Raw genomic sequence first — 21176 nt, forward strand, 5'->3', positions numbered from 1 at the left:
TATTACATTCCCATGCATGTGTGTTGTAAACAATCAGCAACAAAACAGACTCAATGACTGACTGTAAACAACTTTGTATCACCACAGGAGAATATACACATTGGTTTGGATTCTACTGTTGGATTCTTGTAACACAGCATGCACTGGCTTTAACAGCAGTAAATCCACAACATGAAGTTTTACATCAATCACTACAAAAAATACCATCAAGTATATTAAAACCAGTTCTGTTGTACTGCATTTGAAACTACAATCTGTGCAAAATCACTCTGATGATTATCATCAGTTGATATGACGAAGACATGCTTGAAATTCAAGTATTTTTGACAAAGACGTCATAAACATATGCTGAATCTCTTGATATTTAACAGATATGTATTATTCTATTAACACACCCTGAGTGAACACACTATATGGTCCCAAGCAACAGAATATTTGCAAGGATATTGGTCTGCTGGTGCAGCATTAACCCTCATTGTAGGCAAGGCTGTGCATAACCATAATTCCTCTGTGTTATGCTTTGAGCTACAGAAACGGCCAAAAAGGCCTTTTGGTAGACAATGTACAGTAAATAAATATTGATGCAATAACAATAATTTACTTAATACAGTATTAATATTACATTTGGTCCATCCAAGGAAAACAACATCAACATCTCAACAGTTTACAGGAACAATCACAAGTCAACTGTATTCTTGATATAAAACATCCCCACAACAGCGTTACATTGTCCTTGTAAAAACGGAACAAGGCAGCAACCAATCCTATTTGATGGGGTAGTTCAGATTTTCTGAAGTGTTGGGAGCTAAGAAATGCACTGCTGTTGACAGGGTCAGCAACAACAAAAAAATAGACCCACCTAAGAAAAACCCCCAAAAAAACAAACAAAAGAAAAGAATTAGTATCAGTGTAAGTGTACGCTATATCTAAAATATTTTCACCACTTTACTTTGCCTCCCGACAGCCTTTTGTGACAGGAAACTATAATTATATGAGCCAAATATCGCTCTTTGTCACACAGCAGAACAGGGAAGTTTCTGGTCTGCCACTGCCTCAATCGATTAGTTTGCTTGTGTTATTAGGTGACTTCTGTGTTTTAAAAGACTGGTTTGGATTGACCAAAATCAAACAATAACACAAACTAACAAATAGATTGAGGCAGTGGTAGACAGGCAACTCCTGTGTTCTGTACAGTAAAATTATTGGTATTGCCAAGGGAGTCTGGTTGACCAAGAAAGTGCAATATTCACTGCACTGAAAGTATTCTAAATATACTGTACACTTAAACTGATTTTTTTAGTTGGGCCTTAATTTAAGTGGCTAAAATTCATTTTGCTGCTGACCCTGTCCACAGCAATATACTGCTCAGCTGCCGTGCTGGTACTTCTCTCTGCTGCGGACCGCCGTCTACTGCAGGTAATACACTGACTATCGATACCACAGCCCCACTTCAAATGATTCGAACTATCCCTTTAAGCAATCAAGTATTCCTTTTTAAGTGTATAAGCCAAGGATGCTATACTGCAACACATCCTTAGGCAATGGCCATAGAGTGTGATTTGGCAGAAACTCGATTTCCACAAGGACTGGGATTTGGAGTGTCTAATGTCAGATTTGAAAGCAACTTCTCTGCATGCAAGTAAGATGAGAATCTGTTCAGGCTCTACAATACTTGTCGAAACTTTTTATTAGTATTCTGTATGAATGGGTATGCGAGGCACATGCCATTCACGCATGAGTAAAGAATAAATCCCGTATGTAAGATGCCACTGGGGCTTGAAGAACCATCTGCTGAAGGCTATCTGTCAGGGAAATCTTTCTGTGGCATCAGTAGCATGGAGAGAATGAGGGTGGACAACTGTCGGTACATAGACTGAGTGTAGCCAAGAGGGATGAGGGGAAGGGGGGCAGGGGGTAGGGAGCTGAAAAGGCCAACTGATGTTGAGCTGCGCAACAAAATCCTAACCTGCGTCAAAGCTGGGCATTCCTGGCCTCAAAGACCATCCTCTCGCATGTCTGTGGCTGTATCACAGAGAAGTTAATAGGGCCCTGTTCGATGTCTGGCATGCTTTCATCTGCTGCTGTTGTCCTTTCCCAGAATACACCTATGTGAGGATGTGGTTACATGCAGAGACACCTGTCATGCCGGCAGAGGGGCAGGACGTGCCTCTGGTCGCTTTCATGTCATCTGTGACCGTGCTCCTGGCCCTGGAAAAGCTTGTGGTACACAGAAAGACCTGAGAAGCAACAGAAAGTAACATTAATACAAAGAGGTGGAAGGGCAGCTCAAGGGTTTTCCCACAGCGCCTGTGAGTGTACAAACAGAAAGGTTTAGGTCAAACCTGAAAGAGTTTTACTCTGCTCAAAAAAGTACACTAAAGCCCCCCTGGTGAATGTCTTGTTGATGTTTTTAATCATTCATGGTGAAGGTCATCCCCAGCTGATCTCCTCAGTCATCTCAGTGCTTAGCCTTTTGTCCGGCTGTCTCCCTTGTCCTCAGCCCCCTTCACTCCTCATTCTATCGGCTGGCATGCGGCCAGCCATCCAGTAGAAAAAGGCATTCCAAGTACAGTTAGAGCTGCCGTGTTTGTGCTCCCAAACAGTATTCCCTTTCATTCCCTCTCCGCACACTCTGTTTATTTTGGTGCTCTTTTACACCGTGGGGCCTGACTGAGCTGGAGAACGAAAACATCTCGCTGACTTCCAATCCGATGACATGACCGCTGGAAGCAGCTTCCTCTAGCTCAGCAAAAAAAAAAAAAAAAAAGATAAAGGGACAATATTCTCTCTAACGTGTCCCACTCCAAATGACATTTAGAATTAGTAATGATGGAAGAAATGATGTCAACAGTTTGTTCAATGGTAATTTAACCCTGTAAGTCTAACAAGTGGTACAGAATAACAGCACACTCAGATATTTTAGGATCTTTGCAATTTATGCTCAAATACAATGCAGGGCTCAACGATAAGGACTGCCCGCTTGCTAGGGGCAAGTAAAATGCCATGTTGGGCTAGAAAAACTCACAACTTACTTGCAGACTGACAAAGTGGTGCAAAAAGCTTAAACTATTAAACAATTTTGATAATTGATTAATGGTTTAAGTCATTTGTCATATCAAAATAATTTCAGACCCTGATCAGCCGACTAGGCAAGTGAAAATGTAAACAATGTAAAATTCCACATTGTTGGCCTTATTTACCAGTAATGTAATGAAATACATCCTTAAAGGACCAGTGTGTAGAATTTAGTGGCATCTAGCAGTGAGTTTACAGATCAGACCTTCTTTCACCCTTCCAAGTGTGTAGGAGAACCTACGGTGGCTGTGAAACTCTCTGGAGCCAGAGTTTGGTTTGTCTGTTCTAGGTTACTGTAAAAACATGGCAGTGCAACATGATAGCCTCAGCGGGGGAGGACCTGTTCCCTCTGTAGATATAAAACATAAAAATTATCATTTTGACAAACACATAGCGATTATGTTTATTACAATACAGACACCAATATTGGAAAACACTTCAGCAAGTCTATGTATCAATATACATACATATATATGTATATAAATTTGTAAATGCACTAATATTGGATCACTCCTCAGTAATCTGCTCATCTGTTGACATGCAAACTTTAGGTATTATAATTAGTATCAGAAAGGAAAAAAAATGCTATCTCTGAGAGTGATTCTTTCAGGGGGTCTAATTACAATAAAAACATACTAATGTATGCACTATATTCCATTTATGCCATATTCTGCCAGTAAATTACTGTAAATCCTACACACTGAACCTTTAAAGGAATGTGATTCACCAAGAAAAAAGGTGTATCAGTGACTGCTTTGAATCAAACATCCAATAACTTACATAATAGATCTGAAGCGGGGATGACAGCCAACAACTACCTTCCTTTCCCAACAAGGCACCACAGAGTCTTATTTTGATAGACTGAGGCCTAAGCTATCCGTCCTGACATGATCAGACTCCCATTAAAATGGCACAAGTGCAGCATTCATTTCCTCCTCAAACTGAAAGCCATAAATCCTCTCAGTCACCAGCTGTGGAGCCCTGAGAACTTCAAGAAAGCTTCAAGGGAAGCATTGTAAAACACATGTGGTCGATATAATCTGGGTTTGTAAGCTTTGATAGGTCCTCATCAAACCCCCCCCCCCCCCATCTCGTGTCAAAAGCAAACATAGAGTGAAGAAGTAGGGAAGGAAAAGGGGGAAATGGGGTGAGTGAGCAGGGAAAGTTTTCAGAGGATAAAGGCAGAGTTGTACGAGCAAAGAGAGGAAGAGATTAAGAGAGTGCACAAGAGAGAGATAAAGGGAGAGTGTGATTAATGATGGTTGACAGCTGATCATAGAGAATGCTCTCCATTTGGACCTGGTTCTAACTCCCTGTCAGAGTCAATCAGGGGAACTCAGTCATCTCGCTACAAAGGTACACTGGGCAGGCAGAAAGACCTGACGCACTCCTAAGCTCCACAAAGGCTGTGCCCCTTCTAATAACACCCTCCTCCCTCCCTGCCTCCCTCCACAACACTACACTGAGTCTCTGTTAAACTCCCAGTCTCATTCATGGTTAAACCAGCCTTGCTAACTGGTTTTGGTATTTTTTTTCTTTGGTTGAGACATTTTTTTAAGTCAAGAGTGAAGCGTCCCCCCCACCCTTTGCGCCCTGAACGACGGAAAAAATGCATTCATGAAATTCAGAAGCTTCTCCCAACGGATCCAGTTACAGTAATTGATGAGTTTATAAGATGTTTGTTAACCTAAGCCAGCCTTCATAGTTTGGGGGGAAAGAGAGAGAATGAAAAGAAATGTTCTGGTCACAGAGTGAGAGTGTGTGTGTGTGTGTGTGTGTGTGTGTGTGGGTGGGTGGTGCACAGCTACCGTGTTTTTCCAACAAGCTGATCTCTGGGACGGCTCGACTGTGACACTCACGTGATGTGATGAATGGTATGATTTGCTAATGCTAATGTATAGTAGGTCTGTGGAAAAAAGGCCTTGATCAGGCAAACATGTGTGCATCAGCGCAAACTGCTTAATATCACTGTTACTGCAATAAGCTCGACACTTCGCTCAGGATGGAAAGAGTTGTGGAAATAGGGCAGGATGACAGGGCGCACGTGAGTGCACGCACCCACAGTTGGAGTGCATTGCCAATAATAAACTGAGCAAAGACTGAGCTACATTTTTCATTCTTTCAGCGTGATTTCTGGGGTACGACTGGACAGCCCTTTTGGCGGATGGACAGAATTTACAACTGCGTAGGAATGACCAACAGATGGGAATGCCCGGACTGCTCCCATCACTGGATCTCATTACAGAAGAAAGATGTCATCATCACAGTTATGCCTCTTTATCCTTCAACAGTAATCTGACCTCTAGCCTTGGACACATACAGACAACATGATCAAAGAGAAAATTACCACACTGGACAATTTGTTTATGGCCATTTAGACCTGGCTTCTTTAACTCTATATTTGCCAAATCCCACAAAACTGGAATAATCCCAAATGACCTTAAAATTGCTAAAACAGTTCCTGTGTTTTAATCTGGACAACTAAGTTCATTTAACTGTTACTGCTGTATTTCAGTCCTTTTCAGATTTTGGATTTGTTTACATTAGAATGATGAAAGACCTGCAAGAGTGGAACATCCTTTATGAACACAAGCCTTAAGTAAAAACAAATATTTCTTAGGGATATTTCTTGACTTTTCTAAAGCTTTTGACTGTTAATCATGAGATCTTACTCCAAAAAGTGTTACAATATGGTTTTACTGAAATCACTTATAAAATGTTTTATAATTATATTCATAATTGTCAACAGTTTCTAAACACAAATGGGTGAACATCTGATAGGACCATTATACATGTGGGCTCCCACAGGGATCTATTTTAGGACCACTTATATTCCTCATTTAAATTAATGACCTGGCTGCAGCATCATCCTTCTTGCTCCCAGTATTTTTTGCCAATAAAATCAATTTATTTCTCTCACATACTAATTTCTCTGTACTTATAATAATAAAGTAAATCCAACTCTTTTTCTCCATTAGAAATAACCCAATTACGGTCCTGATTGATGAAAATCTAAGCTGGGAGAATCATAGTCAGTTCGTTTGCAATAAAATGCCCAAATCCGCTGGCATCATCTGCAAATTTTGAAATCTGTATTACCAGAATTGTTTGTTGTTAACTTTTTAAAATATATTTTAAATAACAATATATTTGCCCTTTAGAAGCCTATTTCTGCAGCTCTGTTTTATAGTGCAAAATGCATGAATAAAATAAATACTGAAATACACTGTAATAAAATAAGCAATGAAATATCACTTGTACTTTTCTTCCAAGGTTGTAATTAACGTTTGTACACTGTTAATTATTATGACAATGTAGTTATCTTTTACAGTGTGCAAAATACATTTACACATCCCGCACACCACTGAGCATGCAGGACCAGGCTAAAAATATCCAGTGGTGTTTATCAGCTCTCCATGGGGAATGTCCAGTATGCCTGGCTGTAATCACTGACACTGGCATATAGAGGGTACAACTCCACCCCCTCCCTCCCTGAAGAGTACGGCACCAACGGGCCAAGTTACAACACAGTACTGCAGCATCAAACCCACCTGTTTTACCACAGATGGCTTCGTAGACCGCCTGCTGGCCGCTGGACACACTTCCACTGGCTGAACTCTCTGCGGATGTCTGCCTGTTAATCAGACACAAGAAAAGCGTCAGTGAAGACCAAAAAGATCAAGTTATTGTAACAACCTGCATACAGAAAGCAACACATATCTCTACAGTCATGGTGTTAAAACACTTTGCTATGGATTTATCCTAGTGCAGGGTTTGCCAAACTTTTTAAGCTCGAGAACAACAAGAGAAATTCAGTGTCTCCCTGAGACACAAGCTTAACAAATTCATCATGAATTGCCTTAACATTTACATTTATAAAGTACTGATAAAAAACACAACAAAACATATAATTAAAATGTATATGATTGATGTCATTATGAAAGTACATTACAGTAATAATTAAATTTGCTGAGTGTAGCGTTTCTCACCACCTCACAATGAAGTTGCACTGTCCACTGAAACACTAGAAGGCTTTTGATGTGAAATGGATACAGGAAGTTTTGAATCTGTATTAAGTGTAACAGCATGGTCGTGGTGGGAGTGGCCACCGCCTGCTGAGGAGAACGACACGCACGCACACATCTTTGCTATTGGTTGAGGCTGTGATTTCTCTACACAAAGTTCTCCAAAGCTGAACTCCACAAAAAGCGAAGGCACAAATATGTGCATGTGTGACCGCAGGCTAATTCAGTAACTTTACCACAGAAAACAGGAGAAGATCAAAACAAGGTTTCATACTAAAAAACTGTGGCCACTACCCACATTTCTCATCATGCCTGGACAGCACAGTTTATTAATATTGCTGTTTTATGTTCCAAAATGCAAATGATACTTTTTGTTAGTGTCTGTGGTTTATGCTGGTAGCCTAATTGTCATTTTTGTGCTGGTTTATATTTCTTAACATTAGTGACATGGCTGTTACATTTAAATGCCCTCATCCTCTGTGTTGAATGACATTAGAGGGTTGACATCACTGAGAGCCAATTTCTGTCTCATTCCACGATGCCTGTCAATATTTAAGGAAATACAGTCCTCATCTTAGTGTATCAATTGATGACCCAATAAGATTGGGGCTGGTTGAGAAAACGCTGAGTGTACTGTAATTAGAGCTGAACATTTAAATGCAAAGAGAATTGTTTTTGATAACTTGTGATTGTTTGCGTTTATGTGTGCATGTCCGATGAGTTATTTTCTGACAGTAGAAAAGTGGAGTCAATTTCAAACAGTCTCTCTATGAGTGCAGTCAGAGGAGGCTGGTGGGGATTAAGTGTTTGCTGAGTGCCTCTCATGAGCTATTGTGACACGCAGGGGGCAAATTCCTGCTTCTTGTCCTGGGTGATGTGATTTTCACATTGGCAAGATTACTGTGGTGATTACTAACTACGTGGACCTGTGGGCATTGGCTACAAACAGAAAAGGCACACACATAGTTGTTCTTATGGGGTGAAAAGTCAGTGCAGTAGTATGTGCTTTGTATGTTTATCTCACAGGGCTTTATGGAGAAGTCTGGAGATCCTAGACAAGAAATCACATAGCCTTTTTCACATAATCAGACAGCAGATACAGTGTTTTACAGAGTAAACCATTATAAGAACTAGTGAAGCGTAGAGCAGGAGCAGACACGTCTGTAACCTTATACATTAAATCTGTTAAGCATTTTTTAGGGGGAACAATAAATAAAGCTTAGCTGGCATTAACCTCTCGCCCCATAACAGCAGCTTGCCAAAGGAGCATTAACAAGGTAATGAGGGTACACACTGCCTCCTTGTAAGGGGCTGCACAGTTGTTCTTTCATACCATTACACAACCACAAATAGAACTGGCCCACTTTAAGCGTGGCATACCTCGACAGGAAGCGACTCCTTTCATATTGAAAGAGGGGGGAAAAAAACTTGACCTCTGGGTTCTTCACATCACTTTCTTTGTCAACAGTCTCTCACTCTTGTCACTTCAAGAGTCAGAAACACCGGAGGTGAGAGCAAAATCTGAGCTTCAGAGGTGGGAATTAAGTGCGGACAAATACTTCAATACAACAGTATCAATTTTTCTGACAAAATGTTACTTTTATTCCCTACATTTTAACACAAACATCTGTACTTTCTGCTCCCTGTCTTTTCAAAACAGGCTTGTTACTTTTGATTTTAACACATTCGTGGGGAGTTATTATATTACAAGCCATAATGATGAACGCGAAGTGTAGCAAGACAAAAACTGCATAAGATGAAAATGTCATAACAAAATAAAAACAAGATGAACATGATGGAACAAGACGTAACAAGACAGAAACGACAAACAAGATGCAGCAAGAGGAAAACAACATAAAATACATACAAGACAAAAACAATGTAACAAGATCGAATAAGACAAAAATGATGTAACAAGACAAAGATAACAAACAAGACAAAAATTATGAAGACAAAAATGGCATAACAACACAACAAATATGAAATAAAATGATGTAATAAAATGAAAATGACATAAAAGGCATAACAAGATAAAAAAGACTAAGAAGACAAAACAGAGACTCAATTGTGGAGAAAAGATGAGGTTCAGTTAGCTTTGGAGAGAAACATCTAGTAATGTCCTTTAGAGGGCCACTTTTTCACTTTACTTTTTTTTTACTTGAGTAAAAAAGTAGAATCAGTGCTTCTACTTTTACCAGTCTTTGTTTTACACAAGTATCTGTACTTCTACTTGAGTAAAAAAATGTGTGTACTATTGCCACATCTGCTGAGCTTGCATTATATCCAGATGACATATAAGCCCAAAGTTGAAAATTTCACACTACTTTTAGAGAGAGCTATATGTAAATATAGTTGATGTGCAGCTTTACTTTTCAGTGCATTCAGGTACCTAGTATGTCTTAATGTTATTCAGACTGACCAAAGGGGATAAAGTTTAACCATAAACATACGTTTGGCAGCTTCTGTGTGTATACAGTATACTGTGAAAATAACTACTGTTGTGGCTGATTAATAGGGAGTGAAAGCAGCAGCGAGGCTGACATTAATGGTGCTGCTGTAATTGTCACCCTATTAGTAATGCCACACGACAGCCTGGGTTTCCGTAGTTACAGCTGCTTCTCGCCAAACCTTGCAAACAAAATACCAAACAGGCTCATTTATTTGTGTTACAAATTGGTCCTTTCAAAGCCTTCACTGAAGTCATACCACTTTGAGTCGTTGCAGTCCCTCGGGTTGGCAGCTGTGGTATGCTGATAGACCAGAGAGCCCTGCCCTGCTGAGCCGATACCAACATGAAGCACATTTGCTTCAAGCAAGGGTACCACATGTTAGCTGAGCTGAAAGGCATCATTTGAATTATTTGAAGTAGGGTTGTATGAGGTACGAAACAATTGTCAGTGTTTTAGTTGCAATAGCTGGTGGTTTGTGTGCCCTCAGTTTGGAGAAGCAGAGAGGAGTACCAGCGCAGAAGCTAATCAATGTACTGCTGTGGACGGGCTGAGCAACAAAAGGTATTTTAGCCACTTAAAAGTTCCATCTAAACCAGTCAATATCAGTTTAACTGTATGCTGTGTTTAGAATATTTTCACTGCTTAACCTTACTGTCAGACAGCCTTTTCTGTTGGGAAATTGCCGTTAGATAAACATCGCTCCCTCCAAATCAACCAAACTCCACAAGAGAAGTAATTTTACCTCACAGAACACAGGAGTTGTCAGTCTACCATTGCCTCAATCTGTTAGTTTCTTTGCATGATTGTGTGACTGGTGAATCTGAACTATCTTTTTAAAACACTGAAACATGGGGCACCGCCACAGCTCAGTTGGCAGAGCACACTATTAGTCCTCTGCAGCGGTTCACCTCACGCCTGCGTCCCATTTGCTGCGTGTCATCCCCTTTCTCTCTACTCTGCTTCCTGTCATATCTTCAGCCGTCACTGTCTGAATAAAGGCAACAGCCCACCAAAAAACAGTGAGACACACAGAGAAAAGAAATAACAGATCAAAGCAGCAACTCCCGTGTTCTGCGAAGCAAAAATATTGATTTTGCCCATGGAGTTTGGTTGGATTGGAGAGAATGATATTTGGCTTATATGAGAGCAATTTACCACCAGAACAGGCTGTCTGACAGCAAAATAAAGCAATTAAAATATTCGAAATATAGTGTACACCAGCATCTACTGTAGCTAATACACTGACTATCGATAAGTACCTCACACAACCCCACTTAAAAAAATCCCAACTATCCCTTTAAAAATCAAAGGTACTGTCATTAAGAAACATTGCCAAGGTCTATTCAGCTCCTTTTAATCTTCAATTAAAACTGAATGCTGACAAGTCACTTAGTCCAATCACTGGACATATGTCAGCAGTTTTAGACAAAGCTGATTGGCTAGCACTCATGTAGGATTTTGTCTTGCAGGCCTCAAAACAGAGGAAATCATTTGGCTGCATCAACAGAAATCTTCACTTCATTTCCTTTCCTAAACAAGACCAAAAACCAAATGTCACTCTGATAAACAGATTCCACTAAGAACTGTCAATGATCATCAGTGCTGGATTACTCATGGGAGCACCAGCCGAGGCCAACAATGGTAAATTTGTATCAGACAACAGTTTTACAGTTCAACAGCTGGCTAGAGGAAGGTGTTTGGAGGGCTGGATAACCTTGAACTGTTTGAATACATCCAGCACAGTGATTCTATTATAAATTGGAGGGGCTTAGGCCTACTCTGGGATGCATTTCAGATGTGCCTCAATAACAGAGGTATTGAGTTGCCCCTAAAATGAGGGCTGGAAATAAAGGGAAGCAACTTATTATCCCACCATTCTCTGCAAACAATCATCTCCTTTCTCCTGGACAGAGTTTACTTTTCTCTGTCATTCTTTCTTTTCCCCTCTCTTTATTCTTTCTTTTCATTGTTTCCATCAGTGCATTTTTGGTCCTGAAGCTTCCGTTTTTCCCACACTCTCCCCTGTCACACTGGTCGACCACAAAAATGCAGGGCAGAGGAGAGTGTGAGGGGGCTCTGGAATTCCACATGCAGAGGGTAAACACAGCCACTGCCAGGAAGACACACACACAGGAGCAAACACAGCACCTACCCGGCTGCCCTAACCTATTCTACAACCCCTGCGCTGCTCCACTGGCCCTCTTAACTCTTCACTTGCCAGACTTGGTTTGTTCAGAAGTAGGATGACAGAATGTAACACGTCAGCAGAGGAAAGGCTTCGCTCGGTGCTCCCTGCTGCTCTCAAACTCTACTGTTTAGAGCAGGGGTTCTCAAACTAATTACTCAAAGGTCCATATCTGATTTTTATTCAAGGTCACATATGTTCAAGTTAAAAAAAAAAAGTCAAGATATCAAAATACATCAGAGTCTAGTGGGAGAAGACGTGATTTAGGAGCTGATAGCGAATTCTCCGGTGTAGTTAATGCGTGGCAACAGCAACACACAACGCTCTCTCAACGCTCAGTCAACGTTTCCATGAAAATGATGTCAGCAATAAGGAAATTAAGCCACATCCTGGGATAGGATCACTGAATGATCTCTAGCTATCTGTATATTCCGTGATGTATTGATCCACAGAAAATTGATATCAAAATATAAAAAATTACACTTCATAGCATGCTGTATTCTTAACAAGAGGTGTGGGCTGGGTCTGGATTGATTTGCCATTTGGTCTGCATCCAGACCTCGGTCTACACCTCAAGATGCAATGTTTTATACACAAAAGAAAAGGACGAAGTGTGTCAAGTGAAACGATCCTCTTTTAATTAACTGTGCCCGTCACAACTCTGATCAACACACAAGACTATTCACACCAATGATGAGATATGAGATAGGTTCCAATGTTAATGTGACAGATCACCTAATATGGCTTAAAAATGTAAAAATTTATTTTTCATGACCTCCCATGGCCTACCTGCAGGGCCTTCATGCCCCACCAGTGGACTGTGACCCACAGTTTGGAAATCAGTGATTTCTGATTATTTAGATACTCTTTTTGATTACTGAGATACTCTCTAAGCACTGGTGGCGGTGAGGTATTGGTTCTGAGTTGGGTTGTTGGTGTCTTAGGTGTCTTTTGCACTTATGATGATGTACCGACCAGTATTCCTATGGTATGCTAGCTTAGTTGGTTAGAGTGTGGTGCAAATGACCCCAACGTTGTGAGTTCGATCCCTGTATGGGCCAATACAACTTCTACATCTATCTGTCACAGGCTGTATAGTTATATTCCACACTGTGTCAGTGAAAGTTTGCAGTTACTCTGAGAGACCCATGGGTTCATGTAATAACTGATTAGAGGGTTGCAAAAACAAGATACAGATAAATCTAAAGAACTGTTTTAGTGATTATCACTTTACACTTTCCATTTACACTAACATTTAATCTAGGTTGTTAAATTTTCATTTATTAAAAATAAGGTTTTAAGTGTGTTACAATTTTTAACATATAGTTTGAGTCAGATCTAACAAGACCTAAGTGTGTGAGATTTATGGGGATTTATCAGCAGAATATGGCAGAAATGGAAAATAACATTCATAAGAATGTTTTAATTATAATCACGTACAAATAAAAATTGTTGTGTTTTTGTTACCTCACAATGAACCAGAAACAAACCAGACACTACCTAGATAAGATTTTGTGTTAATGTTTCAACCACCACTGATTCTTTGAAGTAAAAACAGCAAATTAGTAAACAATGAATTAAACTTTTTAATCAGTCTCTTTGGTTGCAGTGTTGAGGACATCGCAATAAGACTTTCTTATGGCCAGTTGTCCCAAGTAGTATTCTTGTGGCTTGTTAGCTCAGTTGGTTAGAGCATAGTGCTAATAATGGCAAGGTTGCAAGCTCAATCCCCATAAGGGCCAAAATGTCTTCTTGTTGGATTTACAGTGTGTGAGGGATGCTTTAGAGTGTCAAGCAGCCCTACAATGTTGCAGTAAAAGTAAGACAGAGAAATGGAAATTCAGACAATTGACAACTCATACAGTCTGGACTTAACTCACATACGATAAAAACAGTCTGTGTTCATATCCATTTGTATCCTTCCCTCTTACACCGGTGAAAGACTGTGAAGAGCCCTTCATCACTGCAACAGCGTGCTTTAAACAAACAATCAGCCCTGATCACAAAGGCTTGCTGTTGTTGTGTAATTTGGCCAGATGTTGCTGTAATAAAGTCATAAAGTAATTGAGGGAAATAGCTGGCAGTTCAGGCCTGTTTCACTCCTTTCCTTTTATTTTCCCTTCTGTGCTCTTCAGCTTATCTCCAAACCAAACAGGATTTAAACGGCGCTTGGAGCCCGGGCCCTTCCACTGAACCACGTTCTGTTTACGGTTCAGGCAGAAATCAGGCCTGTGATGAGGTTGTTTACTGAACAGGCAGATACACCCTGCGGCCAAAAGACTGGGAGCACTCCACTGCACACACAGTCTAACTCTCATTAGCATTAGCCGTGTCCTCTTGAACTCACCAACCCCATGCACTTTGTCTCCATCCACAATCGTCAGCCAATAACACCCCCCCACCCCCACTGCAATCACTTAATGTGCTATTAGTTACATGGTGACTTTGCTAAACTCTCAACGATACTGGATTTAAGTGGCATCAGAAACAAGTAAATCAGGAGTCATTCAGTTTCAAGGCTGGTCTTACTTGATGAGGCGCTTTGTTGCTGTTTTCCTGGTCTGTCCCTCTCTGGCGCCACTGGGTGGCTTTGGAGTGCGAGCAGGACTAACACAGGTTTGGACGTGGCTGTGGCCATGGCTGTGATTGGGTCGGACATGAAAGCTGGATGGAGGGCAGCTGGATGAGTTTGCTGGAGCCTGGGCATGTGGAGTACTTGTCTGGTCTGGAAATTGAGCCTAAAAACAAGAACGACAGCTGTTAATTAAGCTCAATATCATTAGGACAATTTAACTACTTCTGACACTTTCATCAACTTAGTTTACAATGACAGTGGCTATAGTTTAACTTTTATGGACAGGCACTATACGGCTATCAGCCTTGTAAGAGCAGCTACTAATGATAACCATTCCTTCATCAACCATTCATGATCCTGTTATTTCAATCCAACAACACATGTACATGCTGAAACTGCCGTTACTCGTTCCAATATATAGAGATAATGAGAAATCTGTGGTTTATTGTAAGCTGTTCTGTATGCTGATGATATGTCTTATAAATACTCTGAAATATACTTGGTCCTGAAATGTTAAAATTGAACATATGACTAGCTGACTTTCATTAAATCTATGTAAGACCAAATACAGTATATTCTATCTGCTTCAAATAGCAAACTTGCTCATACCAAACTTTTTACTTGTAATGGAGTCTTGATTAAAAGTAAGCTGTGAGATGTAAGAATATACAATGCACAGCCATGATTCAATCCATCCAAAATTTAAGTGGATATAACATTAGTAACTATGGCCTCCCAAAGCATTCTCAAAGGCTGTGTTTCATTTCGAAGAAAGTTTTGAACCTTATAAACAAATTAATTAAAAACATTAAAAAAGTTAAATATTGTTAACATGGCTAAGTATTTGGCAGCAAGGCATACTGTATGTTGAATATTTTAAATGGTCAAGCGACAAAATACATATATAATCAAAATTAGATCATAGATATTTCATAGATATTTTTTTTCCTGGAATCAGGACTCTTAGGACAACTTAACATCAAACCAAATTCCACAAGAGGAATAAGGAAGTAGAGTCACATTTGGGATGTGTTTATCATTGGGAAAAAAATGTGGTCCCTGGTCATTAAGATGAAATATCAAAGGGCTTGACATGAATTTGTGCAGATATTAATGAAATGCCATCCGGTATCAAAACAACATTTTTTGCTGTTGGCTCCACTGAGAAGCAAATTCTTCACATTATTTATTTGTTAGTACAAGATCTCTTCAAAGGCTTAGGATGGGGGAAAATACCGTTTTCTTTCTGACATATTTTAGAGACACATTTCAGCCTGTCCTTGCAGTGCTGGGGAATGCTTTGCATACATTCCTTCCACATCTCATGCCCATGCTATTTTCTCTGCAGCTTTATACGGCTATCTAACAAGCTAATGGTTTTCCAGCTCCACAGCACGGCCGTTCAAAGGGCCGGCAGTGTGACAGGGAATATCTGATGTAATTTGTGTGTTGATAAATGAGAAGCTGAGTTTCCAGGTTGCAAGGCCTATGGCCTGAATTCAGTTTGAGCGGGACCAGGAAGGGCACCTTTCTTTGGCTGCCAGGTGGCCCAGGGCCAAGCCTGCGGAGGAGCCTCGCAGTCTGCACCCAGTAACTGGAACGTGGACTGGAGCGCCGGAACAGCCCCCTGTCTCTTTCTCTCTCACAGTCATAGATAGACACATGTGTAGTTGAGCACTCACACTAGATGAGACACTTCCTTTTGTACCTTTAGGATTGATTGTTTTCCCATGAGGCCAGAAAAAACAGCTAGGTAAGTTCAGGGAAAAGTAATCTATTTTAATACTGGAGTGCAGAAAGAGTCTTGAGATGCTGCTACAGTCTGATTAAAGGCACGCACTAAAGAATCAGCATGTACAAATCTCTCAAGAGTTTCACAAAGCTCGCAAATCTAGTGTTCTCTTCTACACATGATGAGTCAGGTCAAGTCACTGACTAATTCCTGGACCAATCAAGGTGCATGTGCTGCCAAGAAAGATTTAGAAAATTGTATCTCGAGTCAAAAAACGTGTGTAATAGAAATACATACAGTGGTTGCAGGATGGAAGACCTCAATAAATTGAGTAAAGATAGGCATTTTTAGGTCACACTGGCAGAGAGACTCATGTGGATGGAACAAACGGGGAGGGATAGCAGGGATTTTAGGGAGGAAGGTCTGATTTGAGTCCACATGCAGTCCTCAATGACACAAACCCTTTCAGACTATACAATTTATCTTCAAGATTGTAGTAGGGGGTAAACGTGAATAAACTCAGTTCATCCACCTCTGTATTTAACACTACACCCCTGGATATGTCTGTATGTATGACAGGACATGTCAATAACAAAAGAAACCTGGTCATCTGTGTTCAGGCAATGAGACGATACGAGAAAGGGAATGGAACAGAGGAAAAGCAAAGGATCACTTTCATAAAGAGCCTTGCGTAAGGCTGCTGGACCAAGCCAAGACAAATATCACCTCAATTGCATTAATTAAGGCCCAAGCAAGATGATGAAAAAACAATGACGTGAGAGCAACTGCATTACTCAGGACAGATCGGAAAAAAGCGGGTGCATCCAATCATTCCACCCTGTAAGCTGTCCCATGGCACTCTCCTGTCTCTATTTCTCTCCATCCATAGATGGACTCCACAAAATCCTCAGGAAAATGAAGAAATACACTCATCCTGTTAAGATCCTCTTTCAAAGCAGTGGTACCAAAAGACCAAGGGCCTATCTTTTTTCTCTAAATATTATAATTACGCTGTGCCAAATGACCAAAACCTCTACCTTTCTAATCTCCCTCTGAAAACAGCCAAATCACATCTGTCATGGCTAGTCAGGCATGACTAAAAGGTTTTTTGTCGCTACATTACTACTGCTGAGAAAATCATATCCCAAAATTTTATTTGTGTTGCAATGGGAACACAAATGGAGCTCAAATCTGATATGAGCTGTAATGGTTAGACTTCAAACTTACAATGGACTTATAATGTACTGGGGCCTCTCTAGTGCCCTCATGGGCAGCATTCCTTGATTACTCACCTTCCAATATAAACCTAGCCGAGTCACTCAGCCAAACAATGTAATCTTGGGGTGAGAAGTCATGTTTGGCTCTCCAGGAATGAGCTTCTGTTGAGAGAGATATTCTCACCAAAGTCCATTTCGTTAAGTGGTTTGGAAAGAGATTCTCAGAATAGCTTTGTAAATGCTAACATGAAAGCTTTTCCCTTGATGTGGGTGTATTTTGTTCTATTTTGAATGGCACTGTGCTTAGGTAAGGGAATATTCTGTACAGACACAAATATGAGGGTTTTCCTGCTCAATAGTTCTCATACACGTTGTTCAGTTTTCATCCATGTGGTGTTGATATTAAAGTAAGGCATCAAATGAAGGCAAAAGAAGCATAATAACACCTTTCTTTTAACTCTTTTACTAAATTCTAACTGAACAAAACAAAAATGGTCTAAGTGTTTTTAAGAAATAAATCTTAGGAATTCAAATGCCTCATTCAAATGGTATCAACAACACATCTCTGTTCCATGATGTTGTCGAGATTCACAGCTTCTAAACAGGGCAGTAGTGAGGAGGAGAGCTAGTTTCAGCTAGTTAGTTCATTTGTTTGAGACTAACTACCCAGCTATTGTATACTATGAAAGTTGGTCATCACCAGCTCACTGTGCTCTGTGGACAGGACACTTGTATTCCACTTAAACAATCAAGAATATAGTCATTAAAGTATCATATTAAAAAAAAAATATATATATACATATACATATATATATATAATAGGGATAAAGAAACCAAAATCATGTATATAAGGTACCTGATGTTGGCAATGTCCCTGGTCCAGATATTGTCTGGACTGAAGTCTTTGTTGTTGTTGCAGTTTCTGGATGGCAAACTGAAGCTGGTAGCTTCCTTGGGTGGGCCGGTAGCGCTGCTGGGGGTTCACCCCTGTCACCAAGCTATAGGCATTCTGCATCTTCCCATCCCAAAGAAGACCCCCCTCATCCTTCGGTGGCCTGTGGCTTGGAGAGCAGAAATGAAGAGAGGTCAGTGAAGGTGAGAAAATTAAAATCAACAAAAACACATGCATACTTTCTCTTCTGAACCCCATAAACTGTGTTGCCTCGCAGTTAGTGTCACCCATGTTCATATGTCAATGTGAATTTTTCAAAAAGAAAAAAAAAATACGGTTTAATGATTAGAGAGGCTGCTTTCAGTCATTTTAAACATTTCAATGCATGCAGTAATGCTGCTGCTCCAAAAACAGAGGCCATGATCCTATAAAGAATATTTCTGTGAAATTTGGGCTTATTTGCTATCTTGCTGAGAAGATCAATACCACTTTAATTTCCCTCTATTCAATGTGAAGCTACAGTCAGCTGCTGTTTAGCTTAAGGATTGGAAATGGGAGAACAGCTAGCATAGCTCTGGGGGTGCCATGGCCAGGTTGACCATTTCCCCTTGTTTCCAGTATTTATGCTAAGCCAAGGTAGCCAGCAGCTGGTTGTAACTTCATTTTGAGAATTTTTTATCCAATTCTCAGCAAGAAAGCTAATAAATGCATTTCTCAAAATGTCAAACTATTCCTTTAACGTTGAGTGAAGCTGAGATGTGAGTATTCTACTGTACCCCTAAAGCACTCTTTGTTAATATTGATGCACTAGCAGTTTAATACATTTGTTGAGGATTAATCCTACTGTACTGACATAAAGCGTAGGAGGCAAAGTAGGAAGAGGTGTGACAAAATAGCATTACAGCCTAAACTGAGAGGCAGGAGTGCTAGCTTAATGTTGAAATAACTGCACATCAAAGTCTTTCATTCTAATATTGTCATTGAGTAATGAATCAGTGAGTGGGATGAGATTTGTGCTCTCCTCTCCTTAAATCTCTGTACTCTCAAATTAAGCCACTACTGACTCGTCTTAATAGCTAATAACTACCTGGAATATTGCAGGATTGTGCAATCTTCAGTGGCTCAACAGTGAGCCATAAAAGCACAGGATTCTCTACTACCTTTTCCTTGTCAGTTGTTATACCACCCAACTAGGGCAGAGATGTGGCAGTCGATAATTAACTCCTCTAAAAGCAAAAAAGACAAGACAGCTCACAGCGTCTCAGTCAGGGTCCACAGAAGCCTCAAGTCAGAGTGTGCAAATCAGAGTCAAAGCAGAGGGCAAGCCAGTGGCAAACACAGGCTGAACTAAAAACCTTTCCTCTTTGCCTCAGTGCTCCCCAAGCTTCACGTTCCATTCACATCACAAAGCCACAACCTGGAAAGCAAACCTTTTGACGAGCTCCACGAGTTTGTAACTGGATTATCTGTCATTAGAACTAAGCCTGTTTCAGCCTCTTTTTTTTTCTTTTTGGCCTCTGTTAAAGCAATGAGGTGACCAGCCTCCCCCTTCAGACACGCTTAAATTGAGTCTATGTGGAGTCTGGTGCACTGCTGTATATGTACCACCTCAGCCAAAAATAATGCCATAAAGAGCACTATTGGGAGCTACGAAGAAAAATATGAAAGAGAAAAAAAAAGAGATGCAAGTACAGCTGGAGAAATGGGATCCCTGGGGGTCATAATGACAAAAAAGTTCTTGGAAATTCCTCCCATTACATGCAATAACATTTGTCCATTGGTCTAGAGTAAAAGAAAACACTGCAGACTTAAAAATCACAATAGCTGCTTTATTTTTAGAAGCAAACTATGATAAGCTCTAAAATTAGAATTCAATTAATCTCGAACAACAATACATACTGTGGGATAATAATCTTGAGTCGCTTAAGTGAAAAAATGATTCCTGTCCTGGGTGGCCAAACAAAGACACAAGGGATCTTAAGCTCATGTGAACATGCTATCCGCCCATGCATTTCTCAGTTCACATAATGGCATATATATTGCAAAAACAACTGGTGTGACCACAGGCCAATTCAATTTTTTTAGCTCCTGGAAACAAAGGCTTGTCTGTGAACCTCGCAAGGCCAGAGAATCTACAACGCCAGGAGACAAAACAAGAACTCGTTCTTTGTTTACAGCAGTCATTTCCCTTAGCTTGGCTGTAGTTTGCACACTGGACCACAGGGACCTTCAGTGCTACCATTTTATTAGCGCACGGTCTAAACCTGATTGTTTCTCTGGGTTAAGAGCATATGCTTTCCGTGAGTTCAATGTCGCAGTAGGACTCCAAGGAGAAGTCTTTTCAGACAAGGCTTGTCAACACAACACCGCACAAAAAAATACTACGGATCACCATGAATTTAAAAACAGCAAGAGTTCTCTGTCCAACACAGTGACCAATGAAAAAAAAGGAAAAAGAACTGAAAGAGAAGACCAGTTTTTACATCTGAGTTTCTCATCACTAGACCAGCACATGTGTGGAGCTCCAACTATCTGGGACTTCCCTTCCTGCTCATGGGTGTCAGCTTACTCCCTGCTGCGCTCGCCATCCTTTAATATGCTGATATGACTTACTGTAGAATAACAACACAGCAGTGCAAGTTCAGCACATGTGCGGCATCAATCTAACTCAGTGTGAATGTGGGAAAACGGACAGTCTGAGATGACATCATGCCACAGTATCTCGAGTCCCTGCCTGGTCAGTGTAAACATCAGCCGCCTCGAGAGTGTGAGGGTATTTCCAGCCATTAGTCAGTTGTTTGTTTACTGTGTTTTATTGCAACAACATGACACTCAGTGGGCCTGTCCTTAAAATACGGAAAATGACTAGTATCTAGGAATTTGTTGTGGGAGAGTCTTGTCGAGGATGGTGATGCTCTCATTAGCACAGTGATGAGCAATATGGAACTTGAGACCGCAGACGTCTGTTTCACGAAACAAGTTTACTGAGTTATCTGAATAACTTTACAGAGTAAAACACCGCATA

The 21176-nt window shown here is 40.4% G+C and overlaps 1 protein-coding gene across 1 annotated transcript in view; it reads right to left on the reverse strand.

Annotated features, from left to right (window-relative positions):
* Window positions 1–1026: 1026 nt before the first annotated feature.
* ttll5 (tubulin tyrosine ligase-like family, member 5) overlaps window positions 1027–21176 on the reverse strand; it is a 66392-nt gene continuing 46242 nt past the window's right edge. Inside the window, exons 28-31 of the mRNA XM_084742893.1 lie at window positions 18116–18320; window positions 14265–14473; window positions 6627–6709; window positions 1027–2237 (exon numbers count right to left, since the gene is read on the reverse strand). Coding sequence (XP_084599019.1) covers window positions 2185–2237; window positions 6627–6709; window positions 14265–14473; window positions 18116–18320 — 550 coding nt within the window. The 3' untranslated portion in view covers window positions 1027–2184. The remainder of the gene's footprint in view (window positions 2238–6626; window positions 6710–14264; window positions 14474–18115; window positions 18321–21176) is intronic.

The sequence above is a fragment of the Lutjanus erythropterus genome, chromosome 18, assembly GCF_056507025.1.
Source record: "Lutjanus erythropterus isolate fLutEry1 chromosome 18, fLutEry1.hap2, whole genome shotgun sequence".
NCBI classification, from domain to species: Eukaryota; Metazoa; Chordata; class Actinopteri; order Lutjaniformes; family Lutjanidae; genus Lutjanus; species Lutjanus erythropterus.